The 23,125-nt window shown below is 37.9% G+C and overlaps 1 protein-coding gene across 2 annotated transcripts; it reads right to left on the bottom strand.

Annotated features, from left to right (window-relative positions):
- Window positions 1-8,855: 8,855 nt before the first annotated feature.
- LOC109257641 (ankyrin repeat domain-containing protein 26-like) lies at window positions 8,856-19,576 on the bottom strand. Of its 2 annotated transcripts, XM_053902339.1 has the most exons (5): window positions 19,441-19,576; window positions 18,691-18,908; window positions 17,216-17,444; window positions 11,439-11,484; window positions 8,856-10,036 (listed from the first exon to the last, which is right to left on the bottom strand). In XM_053902339.1, exons 1-5 carry the CDS (start codon window positions 19,552-19,554, stop codon window positions 9,894-9,896), a joined length of 750 nt encoding a protein of 249 aa, XP_053758314.1. In that variant the 5' UTR covers window positions 19,555-19,576; the 3' UTR covers window positions 8,856-9,893. The 2 variants fall into 2 exon arrangements, with proteins under 2 accessions (XP_053758314.1, XP_053758315.1); XM_053902340.1 differs by lacking the exons at window positions 8,856-10,036; window positions 11,439-11,484 and adding an exon at window positions 15,660-15,879.
- Between the last annotated feature and the right edge of the window lie 3,549 nt (window positions 19,577-23,125).

Consider the following 23,125-nt stretch of genomic DNA (forward strand, 5'->3'; position numbering starts at 1 on the left):
GCTGAGTGGACGAGGGCGGCGAGGGCAGCAAAGATTCGAGGACCAGCTTGGCGGGGTCTGTGGGCCCAGAGAGGAGTTTGCATTTCATTCTGAGGGAGACTAGTGTGCGGGTGGGGTTGAGGGTAGGGGGGACGTGGCCTGGTGGGGACTTTGCAGTGACAGAATTTGTGGGGCCCAGTGCCAAATGAAAATGTAGGCCCCGAGGGGCGCCTGGGTGTCTCAATGGGTTAAGCATGCGACTCTTGATTTCTGCTCAGGTCAGGAGTCCAGGGTTATGGGATTGAGCCCTGCATCTGGCTCCGCATCGAGCCCGGAGCTTGCTTAAGATTCTCTCTCTCTCTCCCTCTGCCCCCCTCCCCCACTCTTGTGTGTGCGCTCGCTCTCTCTCTCTCTCTCTCCCAAATAAAATAAAATAGGGGCACCTGGGTGGCTCACTTGGCTGACCACTTCTGCTCAGGTCATGATATCGAAGTTCATGAGTTTGAGCTCTGCGTCGGGCTCTGTGCTGACAGCTCAGAGCCTGGAGCCTGCTTCAGATTCCGCGTTTCCCTCTCTCTCTCTGCCCCTCCCCTGCTCACGCTCGGTCTCTCTCTCTCTCTCTCAAAAATAAACATAAAAAAATAAAATAAGATAATGAAAAGAAAAAAAAACGAATGAAATCACAACTATGTTCACTTACTCTGAGAAATGCAAAGTTGGTTTATCATGAGCAAATAATGTAATTCCCCACAGTAACAAATACTTTATTTTTTTTATTTTTACTTTTTTAATTTAATTTTTCATTTTTTAGAATTTACATGCAAATTAGTTAGCACAGAGTGAAACAATGATTTCAGGAGTAGATTCCTTAGTGCCCCTTGCCCATTTAGCCCATCCCCCCTCCCACTACCCCTCCAGCAACCCTCAGTTTGTTCTCCATATTGGTGAGTTTCTTCTGTTTTGTCCCCCTCCCTGTTTTTATATTATGTTTGTTTCCCTTCCCTTATGTTCATCTGTTTTGTCTCTTACAGTCCTCATACGAGTGAAGTCATATGATTTTTGTCTTTCTCTGACTGACTAATTTCACTTAGCACAATACCCTCCAGTTCCATCCATGTAGTTGCAAATGGCAAGATTTCATTCTTTTTGATTGCCAAGGAATACTCTGTTGTATCTAGATACCACATCTTCTGTATCCTTTCATGCATCGATGGACATTTGGGCTCCTTTGCATACTTTGGCTATTGTTGATAGTGCTGCTATAGACATGGGGTGCATGTGTCCCTTCGAAACAGCACACCTGTATCTCGTGGATAAATGCCTAGTAGTGCAATTGCTGGGTCGTTGGGTAGTTCTATTTTTCGTGTTTTGAGGAAACTCCATACTGTTTTCCAGAGTGGCTGCACCACCTTGCATTGCCACCAACAATGCAAAAGAGATCCGCCTTCTCCACATCCTCGCCAACATCTGTTGTTGCCTGAGTTGTTAATGTGAGCCATTCTGACAGGCGTAAGGTGGTAGCTCAGTGTGGTTTTGATTTGTATTTCCCTGATGATGAGTGATGTGGAGCATTTTTTCATGTGTTGGTTGGCCATCTGGATGTCTTCCTTGGAGAAGTGTCTATTCATGTCTTTTGCCCATTTCTTCACTGGATTATTTGTTGTTTGGGTGTTGGGTTTGAGACGTTCTTGGTAGATTTTGGATACTAACCCTTTATCTGATATGTCATTTGCAAATACCTTCTCCCCTTCTGTCAGTTGCCTTTTCGTTTTGCTGATTGTTTCCTTCGTTGTGCAGAAGCTTTTAGTCTGATGAGGTCCCAGTAGTTCATTTTTGCTTTTGTTTCCCTTGCCTCCGGAGATGTGTTGAATAAGAAGTTGCTGCAGCCAAGATCAAAGAGGGTTTTGCCTGCTTTCTCCTCGAGGATTTTGATGGCTTCCTGTCTTCCATTGAGGTCTTCCATCCATTTTGAGTTTATTTTTGTGTATGGTGTAAGAAAGTGGTCCAGGTTCATTCTTCTGCATGTCGCTGTCCAGTTTTCCCAGCACCGCTTGCTGGAGAGACTGTCTTTACGCCATTGGATATTCTTTCCTGCTGTGTGAAAGATCAGTTGGCCATACGTTTGTGGGTCCATGTCTGGGTTCTGTATTCTGTTCCATTGATCTGAGTGTCTGTTCTAGTGCCAGTACCATACCGTCTTGATGATTACAGCTTTGTAGTATAGCTTGAAGTCTGGGATTGTGATGCCTCCTGCTTTGGTTTTCTATTTCAAGATTGCTTTGGCTCTTTGGGGCCTTTTCTGGTTCCATACACATTTTAGGATTATAGGTTCCAGCTCTGTGAAGAATGCTGGTGTTACTTTGATAGGGATTGCATTGAACATGTAGATTGCTTTGGGTAGTATCGACCTTTTAACAATATTTGTTCTTCCTATCCAGGAGCATGGACTCTTTTTCCATTTTTTTGTGTCTTCTTCCATTTCTTTCATAAGCTTTCTATAGTTTTCAGTATATACATTTTCCACCTCTTTGGTTAGATTTATTCCTACGTATTTTGTGGCTTTTTGTGCAACCGTAAATGGGATTGATTCCTTGATTTCTCTTTCTGTTGCCTCGTTGTTGGCATATAGGAATGCAACCGATTTCTGCACATTGATTTTATATCCTGCAACTTTGCCGAATTCATGAATCCATTTGAGCCGTTTTGTGGTGGCATCTTTGGGGTTTTCCATATAGAGTATCATGTCATCTGCGAAGAGGGAAAGTTTGACCTCCTCCTGGCCGATGTGGATGCCTTTTATTTCTTTGTGTTGTCTGATTGCAGAGGCTAAGACTTCCAATGCTATGTTGAGTAACAGTGGCGAGAGTGGACATCCCTGTCTTGTTCCTGACCTTAGGGGGGAAACTCTCCCATTCTTCCCCACTGAGGATGATATTAGCATCGGGTTGTTCATATATGGCTTTTAGGATCTCGAGGTATGCTCCTTCTCTCCCTACTTTCTTGAGGGTTTTTATCAAGAAAGGATGCTGTGTTTTGTCAAATGCTTTCTCTGCATCTATTGAGAGGGTCCTACGGTTCTTGCCCTTTCTTTTCTTGATGTGATGAATCACGTTAATTGTTTGGCGGATCTTGAACCAGCCCCGCATCCCAGGTATAAATCCCGCTTGGTCGTGGTGAGTAATATTTTTCATGTATTGTTGGATCCGGTTGGCTAATATCTTGTTGAGAATTTTTGCATCCACGTTCCTCAGGGAAAGTGGTTTATAGTTCTCCTTTCTAGTGGGGTCTCTGCCTGGTTTTGGAATCAAGGTAATGCTGGCTTCATAGAAAGAGTTTGCAAGTTTTCCTTCCATTTCTATGTTTTGGAACAGTTTCAAGAGAATAGGTGCTAACTCTTCCTTAAATGTTTGGGAGAATCCCCCCTGGAAAGCCATCTGGCCCTGGACTCTTGTTTTGTGGCAGAGTTTTGATTACTAATTCGATTTCCTGACTGGTTATGGGTCTGTTCAAATGTTCTATTTCTTCCTGTTTCAGTGTTAGTAGTGTATATGTTTCTAGGAATTTGTCCATTTCTTTCAGATTACCCATTTGATTGGCATGTAATTGCTCATACTATTCTCTTATTGTTGTTTTTATTTCTGCTGTGTTGGTTGTGATCTCTCCTCTTTCATTCTTGATTTTATTTATTTCGGTCCTTTCTCTTTTTTCTTTTTTGACCAGACTGACTAGTGGTTTATCAATTTTGTTAATTCTTCCAAGGCACCAGATTCTGGCTTGATTGATCTGTTCAACTGGTATTTTTGTGGGGTTTTTTGTTTGTTTGTTTGTTTGTTTCGATAGCATTAATTTCTGCTGTAATCCTTATTATTTCCTGTCTTCTGCTGGTTTGGGGTTTTATTTGCTGTTCTTTTTCCAGCTCCTTAAGGCATAAGGTTAGGTTGTGTATCTGAGATCTCTCTTCCTTCTTTAGGAAGGCCTGGATTGCTATCTATTTTCTTCTTATAACCACCTTTGTTGCGTCCCAGAGGTTTTGGGTTGTGGTGTTATCCCTTTCATTGACTTCCATATACTTTTCAATTTCCCCTTTAACTGCTTGGTTGGCCCATTCGTTCTTTAGTAGGATGTTCTTCAGTCTCCAAGTATGTGTTACCTTTCCCAATTGTTTCTTGTGGTTGACTTCGAGTTTCATAGTGTTGTGGTCTGAAAATATGCACGGTATGGTCTCGATCTTTTTGTACTTACTTAGGGCTGATTTATGTGCCAGTATATGGTCTATTCTTGAGAACGTTCCGTGTGCACTGGAGAAGAATGTATATTCTGCTGGTTTAGGATGAAATGTTCTGAATATATCTGTTAAGTCCATCTGGTCCAGTGTGTCATTCAAAGCCATTGTTTCCTTGTTGATTGTTTTGATTAGATGATCTGTCCATTGCTGTGAGTGGGGTGTTGATGTCTCCTACTATTATGGTATTACTATCGATGAGTTTCCTTATGTTTGTGATTAATGGATTTACATATTTGGGTGCTGTCACATTTGGCGCATAAATGTTTACAATTGTTAGGTCTTCTTGGTGGATAGACCCCTTGATTATGCCATAATGCCCTTCTGCATCTCTTGATACAGTCTTTATTTTAAAGTCTAGATTGTCTGATATAAGTGTGGCTACTCTAGCTTTCTTTTGTTGACCATTAGCATGATAGATGGTTCTCCATCCCCTTATTTTCAATCTGAAGGTGTCTTTAGGTCTAAACTGGGTCTCCTGTAAACAGCATATAGATGGACCTTGTTTTCTTATCCATTCTGTTACCCTATGCCTTTTGATTGGAGCATTGAGTCCATTGACATTTAGAGTGAGTACTGAAAGATATGAATTTATTGCCATTATGATGCTTGTAGACGTTGAGTTTCTGGTGGTGTTCTCTGGTCCTTTCTGATCTTTGTTGCTTTTGATATATATATACACATATATATATATATATACATATATATATATGTGTATATATATATGTATATATATATGTACATGTATACATACATGTATATATATATATGTATATGTATACATATTGTATGTATGTATATGTAATTTTTTTTCATCTTTTCTTCCCTCAGAAAGTCCCCCTTAAAATTTCTTGCAAGGCTGGTTTAGTGGTCACAAATTCCCTTAATTTTGGTTTGTCTGGGAAACTTTTTCTCTCTCCTATTTTGAGTGACAGCCTTGCTGGATAAAGAATTCTTGGCTGCATTTATTTTTTATTTTATTTGTTTAATGTTTATTTTTGACAGAGAGAGAGAGAGAGAGACAGAGCATGAGCAGAGGAGGGGCAGAGAGACAGGGAGACACAGAATCCGAAGCAGGCTCCAGGCTCTGAGCTGTCAGCACAGAGCCCGACAGGGAGCTCGAACTCACAGACCGCGAGATCACGACCAGAGCTGAAATCGGACGCCTAACCGACTGAGCCACCCAGGCGCCCCCGCACATTTTTCTGCTTCAGCACACTGAATATATCCCGCCACTGCTTTCTGGCCTGCCAAGTTCTTGTGGGTAGGTCTGCTGCAAACCTGATCTGTCTTCGCCTTTAGGTTAGGGAACTTTTTTTTTCCCCTGGCTGCTTTCATGATTCTCTCCTTGCCTGAGTATTTTGTGAATTTGACTATGATATGCCTTGTTGATGGTCGGTTTTTGTTGAATCTAATGGGGGTCCAATGTGCGTCCTGGATTTTGACGTCTGTGTCTTTCCCCAGGTTTCGTACATGTTTTCCGCTATGATTTGCTCACATTACCCTAATACCCCTATTTCTCTCTCTTCCGCTTCTGGGACCCCTATGATTCTGATGTTGTTCCTTTCTAATGAGTCACTGGTTTCTCTAGCTTAAATTGGGCTCTTTTGCCTTAATCTCCCTCTTTTTTTCTGCTTCGTTATTCCCTATAAGTTTGTCCTCTATATCGCGGATTCTCTGTTCTGCCTTGTCCATCCTTGCCGCCACTGCATCCATCCATGATTGCAGCTCAGTTATAGTATTTTTAATTTCATTCTGGCTATTTTTTACGTCTTTTGTCTCTGCAGAAAGGGATTCTAATCTATTTTGGACCCCAGCTAATATTCTTATTATCGTGATTCTAAATTCTGGGTCAGACATCTTGCTTCTATCTGTGTGGGTTAAATCCCTGGCTGTCGTTTCTTCATGCTCTTTCTTTTGGGGTAAATTCCTGCTGAATTCTGTGGTTCAGGTTGTGCAGATTGTTGTGTTAGTCCTCCAATCAGTGTTCTAGGTGTGTAGGATGGTTTCGTGTTGGCCTGGCTGTATTTCATGGATGGGAGACACACACAAAACTTCCATGCTGTTCCACCATCTTGGCCCCTCCCCCCATTCACAAATATTTTAAAAACTTATCTCAGGGTGCCTGGGTAGCTCCGTCAGTTAAGCATCCAACTTAGGCTCAGGTCATGATCTCACAGTGTGTGAGTTACAGCCCCACGTGGGGCTCGCATTGAGCTCACCACTGTCAGCGCAGAGCTGGCTTCAGATCTTGTCTCCCTCTCTCTCTGCCCCTCCCCTGCTGGCTTGCTTGGTCTCTCTCAAAAGTAAAGAGTTAAAAAACCTATCTCAATAGACGTGAAATAAACATCTGTTAACATTCAATATTCATTCATGACAGAACTTAGAAAACTAGTATTATGAGGGAACTTCCTCAATATACTTGTAGCAGAAAGACCCTAAGTGACTCCATAATATCTGCCCTTTAGTGTTGTCACCTTTTGTTTATAATTCTTTTCTCTTAAGATCTGTGACTTGACTCTAGCTATTAGAATATGGCAAATGTAAAGGAATGTTGCAGACATAATTAATTCAGTTAATTCAGAGTCAATCAAAAGGAGGATTATGCTAGGCAAACCTGATCTGATCACATGAACACCCTTCAAGGAGGACTGAGCCTTCTCTGAAGTGACATTCTCCTTGCTGGCCTCCTAAATGAAGCGGCCACATCGAGGAAGTCTACGTGGCCACGAACAAGGAACAGCCTTGCTCTAGGCTGAATATTGTGTCCCCACTCACCGAAACTCATGTGTTAAATCTTAATGTTCAACGTGATAGTATTTAGAAGTGGGGGATTTGGGAAGTGATTAAGTCATGAAAGTGGAGCCCTCATTAATGGGATTAGTGCCCTTATAAAGGAGGGCTGGGAGAGCTCCCTTGGCCCTGCGCCAAGCAGGAAGACCAGCGTCCATGAACCAGGAAGCAGGCCGTCGCTGGACACTGAATCTGCCAGTGCCTTCATTTTGGACTCCCCAGGCTCCAGAACTGTGAAAAATAAAACTTTTTTTCATAAGCCTATGGTATTTTCTTTAGAGCAGCCCAAAAGGACTAAGACAAGTGCCTGGGAACGCTTAGGACCTAAGCCTCCAACTAGCCGACAACTAGCAAAGAGCTGTGGAAATGAGTCCAGTCATACAGTCACAAGGAAATTCTCTTAAAAACAAACGCAATGGGCTTGGAAGCAGATTCTTTCCCATCGAATCACCCAAATGGGGAAGGGCAGTCTAGCGGACACCTTGGGAACAGCCTTGTGAGAACCTGAACAAAGGACCCAGCTAAGCCATTGCTCAGCTTCTGACCCATAAAAATGTGAGATACATGTGTGTGGCTGTAAGACACTGTGTTGATGGTGCTCTGTTGTAAACGGCAAGAGCAAACAGACTGATAAAAGATATACACTTAAAAAAACCCCACTATCTACATAGTTCTAGAAAACTACTTTTACGTGTTGGAATTTCAAGAAGACATGAACACTCACTATCCTCACATTTACTCAACGTCATTCTTGTAGTAGGAAAGAAAAAAAAAATGAAAGCTCTAGGAATTGGAAAGAAACGAAAATGCCACTATTTATAGATTGTATGTCGCTGCATGCCCCAAATCCAAAGGAATCTGCAGATAAAACACTCGAGTAAGAAACAATATATTGTGGGGAATAAGCTTAGACAATTAAAAGACTAGTTGTTTGGAAAAATCAGTATAAGAAATGTCTTTCCTTACAACTATTGGCAGATTCAATGCAATTCCAATGAGAAACGGCTTTGGAGAGCTTGCCAAGTTGATTAAAGAAGACCTGTGGAGCCCTTCCTTCCTTTCTTCTTTCTCATCCCCAACAGTTTAGTTCCCAGTCCTAGAAACAGAGGCATGGAGTTGTGGGGGTCCCGAATGAGGTGCTGGAGCTTAGACAGAATGGGGAAGGCATTACGTGTGGGACAGTCACCCTGCACAGTGTTGGAGCTCAAGTGAGAGCATGCCTGAAAAGTGAATGATATAGAATAATGAAGTATCACAGACTGAACGGGTGGGGAGGCATCTGCACAGGGGAAGAATAGCCCAGCGTGGGTTTTCAGAACCTGCAGGGGGGCATGTCATCTGCAGAAGAGGTGGCTTGGCACAGGGTGTCTGAGAAAGGAGATATGTACATGTCTAAAAGTACCTCCCCACAAAATACTAAATAATTGGAAAGTGGAAAGTTAACATTCCAGGTGAGAAACCTGGCAGATACTACCTCTGGTGGCCAACATTAACATCACCAGTATTGGGACAAATCAAAATTGTAGGTCACACGATAAGATGCAATGAAAAGAGTAGGTTGTAGTGATACTCTTGCTAAAAATGTATGATCTGAATTTTACCATAAGGAAACCTAAGAAAAATCGACATTGAAAGCATTCCACATTACTGGAATTTACTCGTCAAAAGGTTAAAAGTCATGAAAGTCAAGGAAAGACAAAGGAACTGTTCTAAAGTGAAACAGACTAAGACACACAACTGAATTCAATACATGGCTCTGAACAGGATCTTCCTTGGTATTGCGTATACTACAGATAAGTGAGCAAACTTAAAAAGAATTATGAGGAATAAATGATAGAATTATACTGAACCCTTGAACAAAAGAGTTTTAATGGGTGCACTGACAACACACAGATTTTTTTTTCAGTACTGGAAATGTACTTTATAATTTTCTTTATGGTATTTTTTTTCTGTAGCTTACTCTATTTTAAGAATATGGTACGATACAGATCATATACAAAAGATTATTGGTAGTAGTAGTGGTTAAGTCTTTGGGGCTCAAAAGTTTTTCATGGCTTTTTGACTGTGGGGGGCAGGGGTCAGAGCCCTTAACCCCATTGTTCAAGCATTGAGTGTATTAATGTTCTGATTGTGAAGGTTGTATGGTAGTTATGTGGAATGTACTGACTTGTAGGATTTAAATGATACAGGAATCAGGCATCCCATTAGCAATTTACCTGCGAATGGCTCTCGGGCGGGGGGAGGAGTTCTTTTTTTTCTCTATTTTTTCTTTTCTCTAACTTTGTTTCCAAAAAGCAAATCAAAAATAAATAAATAAATAGATAAATAAATAAATAGAAAAGGTGAAAAGTCTTAGGCAAATCTTATTTCTCCATGTGGAAAGAGCTATGAATCAGTGTTTACAATTAAAATTATAAATAGGTTTTATGGCACTATAAAAAATTGTAATATGTACAAACATTGGCAATAGCCGTAGCAGGAATACATCAAACTAACGTCTAAATCTTTAGGCCCACATATAGTGATAAAAATTGGAAAATACAAAAAAGCCATCCATGAACACTACTGAAGTATTAATGACAACTTCGTTGTTTGGGTGCTGTTCAAACAGCAGGGAGTGGAACAGTCTGATGTATGTCAAACCCTCTAGTGCTGGTTTCCACGTACAAAATGTGCTTAAAAGTTAATGAGATGCCAAGAAACATAGTTTAAAATATTATACAGATTTTCATTACACACATGTAACACAAAAACATTTTCCTTTAATCAAGATTTTGCCATATAGTGTGTTCAATTGGGAAACAATGACAATGTTTTGTAAGCATCCAGCAAATTTTTTCTATTTATTTTTCAAATCATATAATTTTTGTTCAAAATCTGTACATATTCTCGTGACTTTCCATACTGGATCTTGATTTAGAATTGAATCATCAGTAGATACTAAAGGAGTTCTACAGGATCCTCGTTCAACTTCGGTAGCAGCTGAAAAGGAAAAGAAAGAATTATCTTCTTTCTCCAAAATACTTTTCACTACAAGTCCTTAAAGAAGAAAAGAAAAAAGAAAAGAAAAGAAAAAGAAAAAGAAAAAGAGAAAGTTGGGGCCTTTATGAAAAGGTGTTAAGAAAAATGAAAAATAACTACGTACAACTGCAATATGAAACCCAAGATTAGTATTAAATATATTTTGCTCAGGGTTGCACACTGAATTAATTGCTATTGTGGATAAATATCAGAGTTTCTGGTTTTTTCATTACAAGGTGAAATTACAAATGGGGACACAGTCCACCCTGAACAGTCATAAACTATAAACTGAAAAATCAAACAAGCATTTCCAAACATTTCTGAACAGGACCTTCCTTGATATACAAATGTAAGTGACAGGTATAAAACACAGCACTACTGGAACATACAGAAGGGACATCCCAATTTTCCGTCAATATTATCTGCTTTTTGGAGAAGGTGATATGTAAGCTGACACCTGAAGGACAAGGAAATAGTATGCTAGGTAGAGGGAAGAAGCACATACAAAGAGCTAGATGTGAGGAAGAACACTTGTGCAATTATGAGTAGTTTAGTTTGACAAGGTGCTAGAGCAAAGCAGCAGAGTAGGGCAAATAGTGAGACAAGGCTGAATAATCTGGCAAGAAGCAAACTGATTTGGCTGTTTTCATTCCATGCTAAGGAATTTGAAGTTTTACCCAAGGGCAAAAGCAATGACAAAGTCAATGAGTGAAGATTGAAACCTGTTACCTGTCAAGTGACAGCTATATGACTTCTAATTACTTAACCAAGCATTACTAAGATGACTTTGGCTTTTTGGGTCTTCTATCACTAGGGCAAACAACAATTTGATAAAGCACACCTTTTCTGAGACTTGTGCAGGTTGACAGTTCCATAGGGATGGCACCAGTGAAGGAAGATTATCGCCAGAAATAATAACAGATATATAGACTTAGGGAGATTGAAAAAACTTCTTTAACGTTTATTTATTTTTGAGAGAGAGACAAACCACAAGCGAGCAAGGGCACAGAGAGAGGGAGACACAGAATCTGAAGCAGGCTCCAGGCTCCAAGCTTTCAGCACAGAGCCCTCTGTAGGGTCTGAACCCACCTGAGCTGAAATCAGTCACCCAACTGACTGAGCCACCTGGGTGCCCCTAGACTTTTGGGAGATTTTAAAAGAGCTATGAAACATGAGGACTAAATGAGGAAGAAGTGTGTTCTTCATTATGCTCATGCTTTTACATTTTTTATTAGATATATACAAAAAAAAAACGTGAATGCAGTATCCATTATCCAAACAATGGAAAGGGATGCCAGTTACTATTTATAGTTTATTTCAGAAATCAATGATATCCTAACTTCATACATTTTTGGCAACATACCTTCTTCTAGTGCTCTGGTTACTCCTTTCTCCAACTCCTGCTGCATCTGAAATAAGTCAAATATTATTTAGAATGTGTAAGGTAAACAAAAGACATTGTAGGAATTATATATAGCTTACAACATGTGGTCTTCAAACAATACTTGTAGAGATTAAACCAAAGTTAGGGATTGCTTACATAGAAAGACAATCACATGAATAAAATAAATTCCTACATATTTTATGTTATTTTTAGATAATTGAGAACAGATACATACATATATACACACACACACGTATATATGTGTATATATATATGTGTGTGTGTATGTATATATACGTATATATAATATGTGTATATTATATATATATAATGCTATTTAAGTGAATCTGATAAAAATCACAATTAATATTGATCTATTGAATGTGTATAATCTCTGAAAGGTGATGTTTGATCTTACTGGTACAAAAAAGTTTAAACAAGAATCATATTGTATACTGAATTATTACTTGGAAATGATTAGAAACCCTGCCATTTATGAAAGTTTAATCAGTTTTTTACCTTAATGAATTGTTCCTTAAAATGGGCTTTCCATTCTTTCACTTTTAGAAAAACAAAATTTGAAGGAATGCTTTTACTATGAATTTTTCAGGACTGACTCTTAAATACATATAAAATGAAGAAAGTGGGACTGTCATACTGTCATGTGGAAATTCTACTGGCAAAATATTGAGTAATAATATTTTGCTATCTGTATTATGACTAAAACACTTATTTCTTTTCATATGCACACAAAGATTTCAGAAAATCTCTTTGAAGAAAGGAAAAATAGAGGGTTACAACAATTTTCAAACTTAGCTTCTGATTTATAACTTTCTCAATTAAAGTTAAGGAAAACAATATACAATTTTCAATTGTAACTTTGTTTCCTTTGTCCAAATTAGGACCAAGTTTGGAAACACTTGACTTATTAAAGTTATGGTTGTCTACTTACTTATGAAATGTGTACGAATATTTCCAACCAGAGGTGACCCTTGAAAAACACAGGGGTTGGGGTGCAGTCAAAAACCTGCATATGAGTTTTCATCCCCCCAAAACTTAATTACTAATAGCCTACTGTTGACCGGAAGCCTTACCGGTAACATAAACAGTCGATTCGTACATATTTTGTACAGTAGAATAAGCCAGGGCAAAAAAATTGACATTGAGAAAAACAGAAGGAAGAGGAAATACACTTACAGTACTATACAGTATCCAAAAATAATCCATGTGTAAGTAAAGTAGACTCGCACAGTTCGAAACCATGTTGGTCAAGGGTCAACTGTATATTACAACTGTTCCTGTCTAGAATGTTCTTATTTAGATCTTTCTTATACAAGGTAGCCTCTTCCTGAATGCCCCAAATGGGCTCCAAAATAGTGTACTGAACATAATCAACACTGGTGATAAGGATTCCAATGTCTTTACAAATTTAGGTGTGAGGACAAATGTTTTGGCTGACATGTTTCCCAATATTTTCAGAGACTGTTTTCCCTAATACCTTTTTTTAATTGAAGTATAGTTGACAGAAAATGTTACACGAATTTCAGTATACAAATTCAGATTGGACAATTGTAGACACTATGCTATGCTCACTACCATACGTGTAGTTACTCTCTGTCACCATACAACATTAATACAATATTACTGACGATATTTCATATGCTGTATTCTTCATTCCTGTGACTTATCTATTTTATAACTGGAATTTGTACCTCTTCCTCCTCTTCACCTATTTTGTCCTTACTCTCTACCCACCTCCCCTCTACCAACCACCAATGTGTCCTCTGTAGTTATGATTCTGTTTGTTGACTTGTTTAGTTTTTTTATATTCCACATGTAAGTGAAATCAGATGGTATTTATTTGTCTTTCTCCAATTTATTTCACCTAGCATAATACCCTCTAGGTCTATCAATGTTGTCACAAATGGCAAGATCTCATTCTTTTTGATAGCTGAGGTATATTTCATTGTATACATATTACACATCTTCTTTATCCATTTATCTATCGATGGACACTTAGATTGCTTCCATATTTTGGTTATTGCAAACAATGTTTCAATAAACATAGGGATGCACACAACTTTTCAAATTAGTGTTTTCATTTTCTTTGGGTAAATATGCAGTAGTGGAATTAATGAATATCTATTTTTCAGTTTTTGAGGAACCATAACACTTTTTTGATTAGCGTTATATTCAGGCCTTATAAAATGAATGGGACAACATTACTATACCAGGCTTACAAAATTAATAACTCAATACCAGATGATGGAGGAAGGCTTTATTCAAACAATTTTATATTACCATTAATAAATACAATATAAAATATAAACCACGTTTTTTACATGACATGATTTAAGGAACTACCAAGGTAATGTTGCATCTTTTCCCCAAAAGCTCTTTTCCTAAATATTTACCTCTGCGACCTTTATGTTTATTTCTAGGTAAAAACTGTGTTTCGTTGGTGAAAATAGCTTTCAAGTCCATGAATAAGAACACATGTGTACTTACTTTTATGTATACCTTTCCATTTATCAGAAATATAAGAGGGTGAGAAAATTATACACAGAAAAACTATATATCAGCAAATTTTAATTCAAAGAACATTTTTAAAGAATTTTTAATTAGAAGGATTTTCTCATTAACTGTTAGCATTCAAATATGGCCCATAGAAATCTAAGGTTCGGTTGGAGACACTGCAGGATTGAGGGACACTGCAGGATTGAGTCACAGCCATAGTCTCCATCGCTCCTTTAGTTAGACAGCTCTACTTCTCTCTGTTTTACACAATACAGTTTAATGCAAAAAAAAAAATTATGTTCTATTCTTTGAAAAAAAATTATGTTGAAGGTATAAAAGTCACTAATTTAGTCAAAATCCCAAATTTTGCGTAATAGACAAAAAGGGCTCAGAGAGAGTGTACTTTGCCTGCGGTCATGAAACCAACTAGATGCAGATCAGGAATACACTTCTGGTCTTACCAAGCCTAGAGTTCTATGCCAGTTACTTCCTTATAGTCAGGAAAAATACGTATATTTTAAGTATAACTCAGAGAAAATGAATACATAAAACTTTGTCATGTGGCTCAATGATGTTTAGGTATGAGGCACACAAAAGTAGCTCTCTAACTAAATTACAAATTTTAAAGTCATGAATAAAAATAGAGGAACAGAAATTATGTTAACTCCTTTTAGTAGCAGTCAATTTTTAAGCACAACTTTTTTAAACCACAGGACAGAGAACTTGAGAGAGAAAATCTTTAGGTGAAGCAAGCAAGCTGAAACTGAGGAAATTCTTCCTGAAAGAATGATGTATTTCTTCCAAAGAAAATTTGGTTTTTCAAAATCAATCAACAAATGAGTGAACCCATGGTGTGGTTATTTATAGCAAAATTTAAAACCCAACACAGATTTCTCTTTCCCATCTAGCATGCTTCTGTCTAACCTCTCATCATTAGTTGGTATGTACAAAAGACACAATTCGCTTTATTTATAATTTAAATCCAGTCAGAAATAATAGGTGAACCTTCACTTCTCACATGTGGACTTATCTCTCTCTCCCTCCCGACAGGAAGGGAGACTTACCTAACGGGTGAATTTGGGAGAAGGAGCTAAGCAGTGCTTATGTGTTTCTGAATCTCCTCTTTGAAAAGGAGTGCCTGCCCACAGTAACATGAATTTGGGTCAGCTCTCAGCTCTGTGGTAAGCACCCTGCCCCCAGGGTGGGTGTCAAGCATTTGTTTCCTCAATTTACAACTGTGTGGGGAAGTGCCCAGTTTGGGAGGAAGCCCAATGTGGCTAACATAACCTAAATCATATCCTCCAATTTGTTAGTGTGTATTAGTAATAAAGCTACTAAGTTTCTCTCCATCTCCCTGTCTCCTGTGTTCTGAATTTAGAAAGAGAAGAGCAGTGTTACTTGTCACCTACCCAGTGTCACCTGTCACAGCTCCACCAAGAAAAATGACTAGACAACACTTACAGAAACATTCTCTTCTTCCTTGACTTCATAACCAATGTACATTGTTCAAAAGCAATGCCCACTCAAAAGAGGGAAAAAGTTGAAAGAAACCATTTTAGAAACAAACATAGAAAGTCAGACAAACTGAGGACACAGAGGAATACCTTCCAAATGAAAGAACATGACAAAACCTAAGAAAAAAAAAGTGAAACAGAGATAAGTTATGTACCTCATAAAGAGTTCAAGGTAAAGGTCATAAAGATGCTCAGTGAACTTGGGAGGAGAATGAATGGATCCAGTGATAACATCAACAAAGAGATAGAAAATATAAAAAAGAACCAATCAGAGCTGAAGGATACAATAACAGAAATGACAAATACACTAGAGGGAATCAACAGCAGAGAAGAAGATGCAGAAGAACAGATCAACAATTTGCAAGACAGGGTAGTAGAAATCATCCAAGCTGAAAAACAAAAAGAAAAAAGAACTTTAAAAATGAGGCTAGGTTAAGGGACCTGTCGGACAATATCCAGTGTAATAATACTTGCATTCAAGGGGTTCCAGAAAAAGAAAAGAGAAAGGGGCAAAGAACTCATTTGAAGAAATAAAAGCTTCATTTTAAAAATTCAAATATTTGCTTGATTTAGCTATTTATAAAATGCTCTACAATCGCTCAGCAAGATATTTTATAAAAATTGAAACAAAGGTGCTATAAGTCAAAAAAAAAAAAGGAAAAAAAGTGCCATAAGAAAGCAATTAAAGATGCATTCTCATGTAAGAAAATAGCAAAAATTTAATTTAAAAGAGAAATTAACCTTTTTAGTGTTACGAGTTGATTTAATTCATAAAAAGGACTTACTGTGGATTCTTTTTTTTTTTTTTTTTAAAGTAGCCTCCATGCTCAGTGTAGAGCCCAATGCAGGACTTGAACTCATGACCCTGAGATCAAAACCTGAGCTGAGATCAAGAGTTAGACGCTGAAATGACTGAGCCACCCAGGCACCCCCTGGGATTCTTTTAAATAGTAAACATTCATATGTCATTAAGTGTTTGGAGGACGATCATTCACTGACATACAGTGGTGCAAAAACTGGATGATAGCAAAACCTTCAAATGTTTATGAACCACTGCCAACTGAAAATAAGTCCAAGCATCTAAGTGTACCTGTGGTCAGCAGGCAATAACATTTACTTTCTAAAATCAAATGTAAGTGAAAGCTTTTCAAGAAATTTAACATGGGTCAGTTTAGTTATATTTATTGAATACAGTTAATACTAGGTGTCTCTTGTGGCGCACCTGGGTGGCTCAGTTGTTTTCAGTGTCCAAATCTTGATGTTGATTCAGGTCATGATCTCATGGTTTTGAGACTGAGCCCCACATTGGGCTCTGTGCTGAGCATGAAACCTGCTTGGGATTATCTTTCTCCCTCTCCTTTTGCCCCTCCCCTGCATGCACTCACTCATTCTCTTGCTAAAATAAAATAAAAATAAGTATCTCTTGGAAATGAGAGATCAAGGGACTAAAATATATATATATATATATATATATATATATATATATGTATATATATATATACACACACACATATATATACACATACATATATATACACATACAGATATATATATATATATATATATATATATATATAATTTACCTCAGTTCTTTCTTAGCACATATAATTATGACTTTTACTTTGTATGTATTAGTTACTTAAACAACTCAGAATTTCACCAAATTAAAAGCAACAATTATATCAGATATCTGAAACCCAAAGTAAAACAGATAATATAACTAACCTTCCACAAGGAAGTCTCCCAGTAGGCATATGACGGCCGTGGGGATAAGGTAGGAATCACTAAGTTTCCTCTTGGAGTAAGGTTTCCATTGAGCACTGAATTATTTTCAAAATGTCCACAATAAGGTGTTTCCAGGCCTGAGCTCATAGTAAGAGTCCTGAGTAAAGTTTGATGCTGCTGTCTCTCCACAAGAAGTTTTGTATTGCTCTCTGACAGTCTCTCATTAGTCCTGTGAACATTAAAAAACACAAATACATTTTCTTTTTCCCTAAATCATTCCTAAATGACTTACATCTTTTTAAGTTTCCATAATAGTATATAGCATTTGCCATTGAACAGTGTTTTAACACTGAACATGTGACAGAGCACACCTACTATCTAAAATTATACTTTTAAAATTGTTCTAAAGAAATATTTGTGTTTCCAGGGGGATCTCTAACTAACAATTCAAATTAGGGAAGGGAGAGAAGTGGCTATCAGTGATGTACATGGCTTAACGAATAATACTTGCTGTCTTCTGGAATGGCTGTACTGACAGGATCCTTCAGGATGCCAGTATATATACATACTTATATTTAGTAAACCTGTTTACAGATATAAAAATAAACCATCCCTCAAAGACATTTTCAAGCGTTTGCTTTCACCACTCTTGTACATTTCACTTACTATCTCAAAGAAACTGAGCATTTGACACCGAGGAATCACTGAGACCAACAATCTCTAGGGGAGATAGTAGATGGCAGACGTGTGATCAGAAAGAATTAAAACAGCTACAGAGGCAATTAACTTATAACAGTTACCAAGGCATTGGAGGTAGAATCTGCCCTTTCTGTCTTCAGTCTTCCACATACCTCCCTCCCACCACGGTGCTCTTTTTAGCCACTTTGGGAACTATACCCCCCTTCAGCCCTGTATGAGTCTTTCTGAATTTCGCATGTGTGCCATTATGTAAAGTAGAAAAACCATAAAGGATAGTTTGTCTCAAGGCCCACTCTAGTAATAATACCAAAGTTCACAATCAAGAGAATAAATGTACCAAGCTGCCAGGATGAGTAGTAGTAGTACTTGACCTTTTAGGTTAAAGATGTCATCTTCCAAAAACAAACTCATTGACATTTCTATTTAGTGTACTTCTGACAAGCAATTTTATAATAATATGCTTCTAAATGAGAAAGCTTCAAACAATGCACTTAAAGACTAGCAGATCCGATCATTGGAAAATATACAGGGCAGGGGGTGTGGGGGGGTGGGGTGGGAGAAGAGGTCCTGTAAAACCAAAAAAAAGAGGAGGGATGCAAACTGTCCTGGACTAACATTTCAAAGGTAAGTTCACTTAGAAACATCATTTTCCAAAACTACACGATCTAGTTGGCTTTCATTTCCTACTCATCTCATGAACTTGGCTCCACAGAAATTATGCTTTAGAGGTAAATTAATAAGCTAAATTTCTTGTCTATGATTCTGTTTTGACTTACCTGTTCAGCTTATTTCTCAAGGACTTTCTAACTTTTAATTCTTCTAGGTAGAGTTGCCTGTAGGTTTCCAACTCTGTTTTAGTAGAATCTTCTTGAGACGTCTTCATTGTAGAGACCTGAGATTCCAGATCTTTAATTCTAAGTTCCATTTGACTTCTCGTTGAAGCATGAGCATTTTCTCTTAACTGGTCCAAGTTTTCTTGAGCTGCTGCTTGTGCCTAAAGCAAATTAACGGGATAGTTTTAAAATAGCTATAATCTGAATAATTAATTATACCTGTTTCCTTTAGTTCTGAGTCAATGATTCAGAGCAATTTTAAATGAAAAAAAGCTCAAGTGTAAATTATTTATCATCAATGTCAACTGAATTAAATATGATTTATAAAATTAAAGTTCAATCATTCTTGTATTAGTATTCACGCAATCTGATAATTCAAATAATAGAATCAATGACAAAATTTTAAAAGTCAACAATAAACTTAAGAATAATCCAAGTACAGTGCAATTTTTAAATCATAATTTTTCTTTTCCTCTTAATAGTGAGACTAGGTGTTTAAATCATCTTTTTTTCTTATCCTCTCGATTTAGTGATAATAATGATGAAAACTGAAATCTTTAAGGGGAGGAACAAATGCCTCCAGAAATCTACAAATTACCATAAAGCAAATAGAGGAAACCCATACAATACATCTATCCAAAATGTAATTTGCAGTGAGATGAATGAAAGCACATTACAGATCAATCAATTAACCTGTAAAAACAGGTTGACTTCGTGTAATTTTTCTACTATGTCCAGTCGTGCTCTTTCTTCAATCTCCCATTTATACTGTTCCACTTGACTGCGTTCTACCATATTCATTTCCATAAATTGTTTCAATTTTACTACTTCTTGTAACTTCTTGTTATTGCTCTCTAGTTTTTCACGTTCTTCTTTGAAAGTTTTCATTGATAATAACTCTTGTTGAAGAACTTGATTTTTTGCATCCAGGTGTAGACATTTTGAAGATGTAGTTTCCAGTTCTGTTGTAAGGACATCAGCCTGCATGAATAAAACACTATAGTTTGGAAGTGGAGTGAAAAGAGTCTAACTCAAAACTACTATCAAAATTTTTTTTCAGATTTTAAGTAATCTCTCAGCCCAGTGTGAGGCTTGAACTCACAATCTCAGGATCAAGAGTAACTGAGCCAGCCAGGCACTCAAATTTTTAAATAAACTCATTTGCAATAAAATGTTACCTGTCTTAGAATGTGGAACCTTAAACAACTCAGAAAATCAAGAACAAAGTTAAAGCCATCAGGTGTTACTGAAATAGATCTTTGCTATCGTTGTCTTTACTACACAACATTTGCACTTGATACTATGCCTTTATTTTTCTATGATTTTTTCATATCTTTCTTTCATAAAATAAGTCCCCCCTTAGGAGAAAGTCTCTTAGCCATTCCCCCATCTTAACACTCCATATTTTTTAAAGAAGATTTAGCAAAATCATATTGACTTATGTATGCCCGAGTCCAAAAATACGTCCCAAGATAAAACTCTGAAAATAAGACTCTAATTCATGAATCTATAAGTAATGATTCTAATGCCACAGCCTTTTTATGAACTGCAAATGTTTTATGCTAATTTGAACTGCATTCCCAGGAGAAATGATTCTTCGGGATGTGTTAAGAAATCACATCTCCCAGTATAAAACTTTAATTGGATGATCCACATATTTTTTTGAGGCAAAACAAATTTTTAATTCAATACTGTTACCTTGTAATCCTTTGTTACTTTCTAGAAAATAAGAGATCATACTAAACAACAACAACAACAACAAAACTGGCTGGAGTTCAGTGATGCTGAATTGGGAAGGACTTCGATCCATTATATATGATTGGTAAGACAAGGTGAGTGGATGTGGTGGTTTTATAAATTCATTGATACTTCTGTGAAAATCCCTCCCCTTAAATGTATGCTGGCTTCAGTAACTGGTTCCTAGTGAACAGAATATGCAGTACTGCTGTGATTTTTATGGCCAGGTTAGAAAATGTGATACAGCTTCCATCTGACTTTCTTTCTCTAGGAAAGCTCACCCTTAGAACCCAGTCACCACGTTGTGAGGAATCCCAGGCTACCTAGTGAGTCTTCATGTAGATAATGCAGCTGAGACTAGCCAACATCCTAGACAAAGGCCAGCCTCAACAGCCAAACACGTGCATGAACAAGCCTTTAGATGATTCTAGTCTCCAGCTTCCAGTTATGCCAGCTGATGCCAAATGAAGAAGAAATGAGTTGTCCTACTCTGCTTTGCCTAAACTAAAGATTGGTGAACAAGGTAAATGCTGTTTTGAACTACTAGGTTTTGAGGTGGCTTATTATGCAGCAGTAAATTACTACCACAGATACTAATACTAAAAATGGTGTGCTGCTATTCAAAAAAACCTAAAACTAAACTTCCTTTGAACCAGGAGGTAGGTGGAACCTGGAAAGATGTAGAAAAGCATAAGAGTGAGACCCAAAAAGGGCCTCCACGAGACTCTTAGTGGAAACCTGATGGCCTGTGAAGAGGCTGACAGCAAGGGTTTCTAAGCAAGTGAAGGAAATGACACTGGAGGAAAGGGAAGTCATGCTACAAAATACCTGAAAGTAAAACGGATAGGAAAGAGAAACTAAAGAAAGACTATGCAACTGAAAGGAACCAGGACTTACTGGGTTCAAGTATCTGTTTCTCATTTACAGCCTCTCTACATGTGGAACTGTCAAATAATGCTAAAATAAAGAAATGGCTTTTGGGTTAAAAGAAAATCAAAACAGAAAGATTTAAGGTATGCCTCCAATTTCTTTAGGGATCTTAAGAGTATAAGATTTTTTTTTAAAGTAGGTTCCACACCCGACATGGGGCTTAAACTCAGCACCCAGAGATCAAGTGTCACATGCTCTACCAACTGAGCCAGCCAGGAGCCCCAAGAGTAGACGAATTTTAAAGGCATCATCATATAAGAGCTTCACAGGAAACCTGAAGCAAAAAGCTTATCTCAAAAGGACTTGGGAAGGTTGCTTTGCTAAAACACAGCATGAAATCCAGTAATATTTACAGGAAACTAAAAAAAGGTAAGAGATTTATAGTAGCAAACATACTATTTGCTACCTTGGACTAAAAGAGACCAAATAGTGCAAAATGAAAAGAGGCCTTTGGGTCTTAGAAGTCCCACAGGGAGGAAGCAGGATGAAAAAACAGCTGCAAATACAGGTCATTCCTTATGAAAAGGAAGGAACCAAGAGCTCAAAGAGTAAAGAAAGGGAAGAGACATGGAGAAAGTATTCCCGTGGTTAGGACTGTCTTAACTTAAGAACTGACAGCATGCATCAGGCCATATTTCAAAACTCTTATGGACTAGGGTGCTTCCCATCTTCTTTTTCTGAATGGGAGAGTCTTCAGCAGTTGACTAAAATGTTGCATTTGTGAGTGGTAAATAACTGTCTCTTTCGTTCTCAAGTCCTCATATTGAGAACACTTGCACTCAAGGGGCTATACTTTAGATACCATAACCCAGGCAGCTTATCCCCAGTGCATCTGATTAAGATGGTAAGATCTTGGACTCAAGCCCTGAACCTGATGCCATGATAACTGAGACTTGCAGGAGGTATTGGAGGGGGAGGGGAGTGAATGCATGTTTCAGGTGGGAGGAATACAAACATTTGTGGCCAGTGGGTAAATTATACTGCTTTTTAAAGGTGTCCATAGGTTTCAAATATTAATTCAATAAAAAAAAAGACTATGGAACAACCTTAGTGACTTGCTCCTAATGAACAGAATATGTGACTATGACGCTGTGTGTATTCCAAGCCTAGGTGACAAAAGGCGATACAGCTTCTCCCTTGCTCTGTATCTCAGGCTGCTTACTTGGAATCTAGCTCCCCATCTAGTGAGGAAGTCTAGGCCACAAAGAGGGTCTAGGTGTGTCAGTTTAAGTGTTTCTGCTGCCTCCTGAACTGAAGTCCCAGGCAACAGCCAGCATCAACAACCAGATGTTAGTGAACAAGTCTTCAAATGGATCTAGCCCCAAACCTTTCAGTTGCCCCACCTGAAGCTGAGCGGGGCAGAGACTAGCTGTCCTGGCCACACTTTTCCTAACATATTTGTGAACAAAAGAAATCTAACCTTTGGGGAGTTTGTTAAGAAAAAACCAAAAATGATAAATTGAAAACTGGATGAAAAAAAAAAGAGATAAGACACATAAACTTGTATAGGAGAAGTTGGTCTCCATTAAAGTAGGATGTAATAAATGTTAAGATTAATTTATTAACAACCAATAGTGCTAATGAGAAGAAGCAGATAACTAGAAGCAAGATCTAAGAAGTTTTTCTCTGTTTTTCCCCAGTTAGGATCATATTAGCTGCTCATTTCCCATATATGGCCGTTATTATGTTGAGGTATGGTTCCTCTAAGCCT

Source organism: Panthera pardus, unplaced genomic scaffold (genome assembly GCF_024362965.1).
Source record: "Panthera pardus isolate Hobbes unplaced genomic scaffold, ASM2436296v1 HiC_scaffold_15, whole genome shotgun sequence".
Taxonomy (NCBI): domain Eukaryota; kingdom Metazoa; phylum Chordata; class Mammalia; order Carnivora; family Felidae; genus Panthera; species Panthera pardus.

Bases quoted from the DNA above. Each gene is read 5' to 3' on its own strand.
- LOC109257641 (XM_053902339.1), bottom strand. From the start codon at position 19,554: ATGGAAATGAATATGGTAGAACGCAGTCAAGTGGAACAGTATAAATGG. The intron at 17,445-18,690 runs GTAAGTCAAAAC...TAATGTTCACAG, and splicing joins TTGAGAAATAAGCTGAACAG to GACTAATGAGAGACTGTCAG. The intron at 11,485-17,215 runs GTTAGTTATATT...GACTTATTTCAG, and splicing joins GGGAGACTTCCTTGTGGAAG to ATGCAGCAGGAGTTGGAGAA.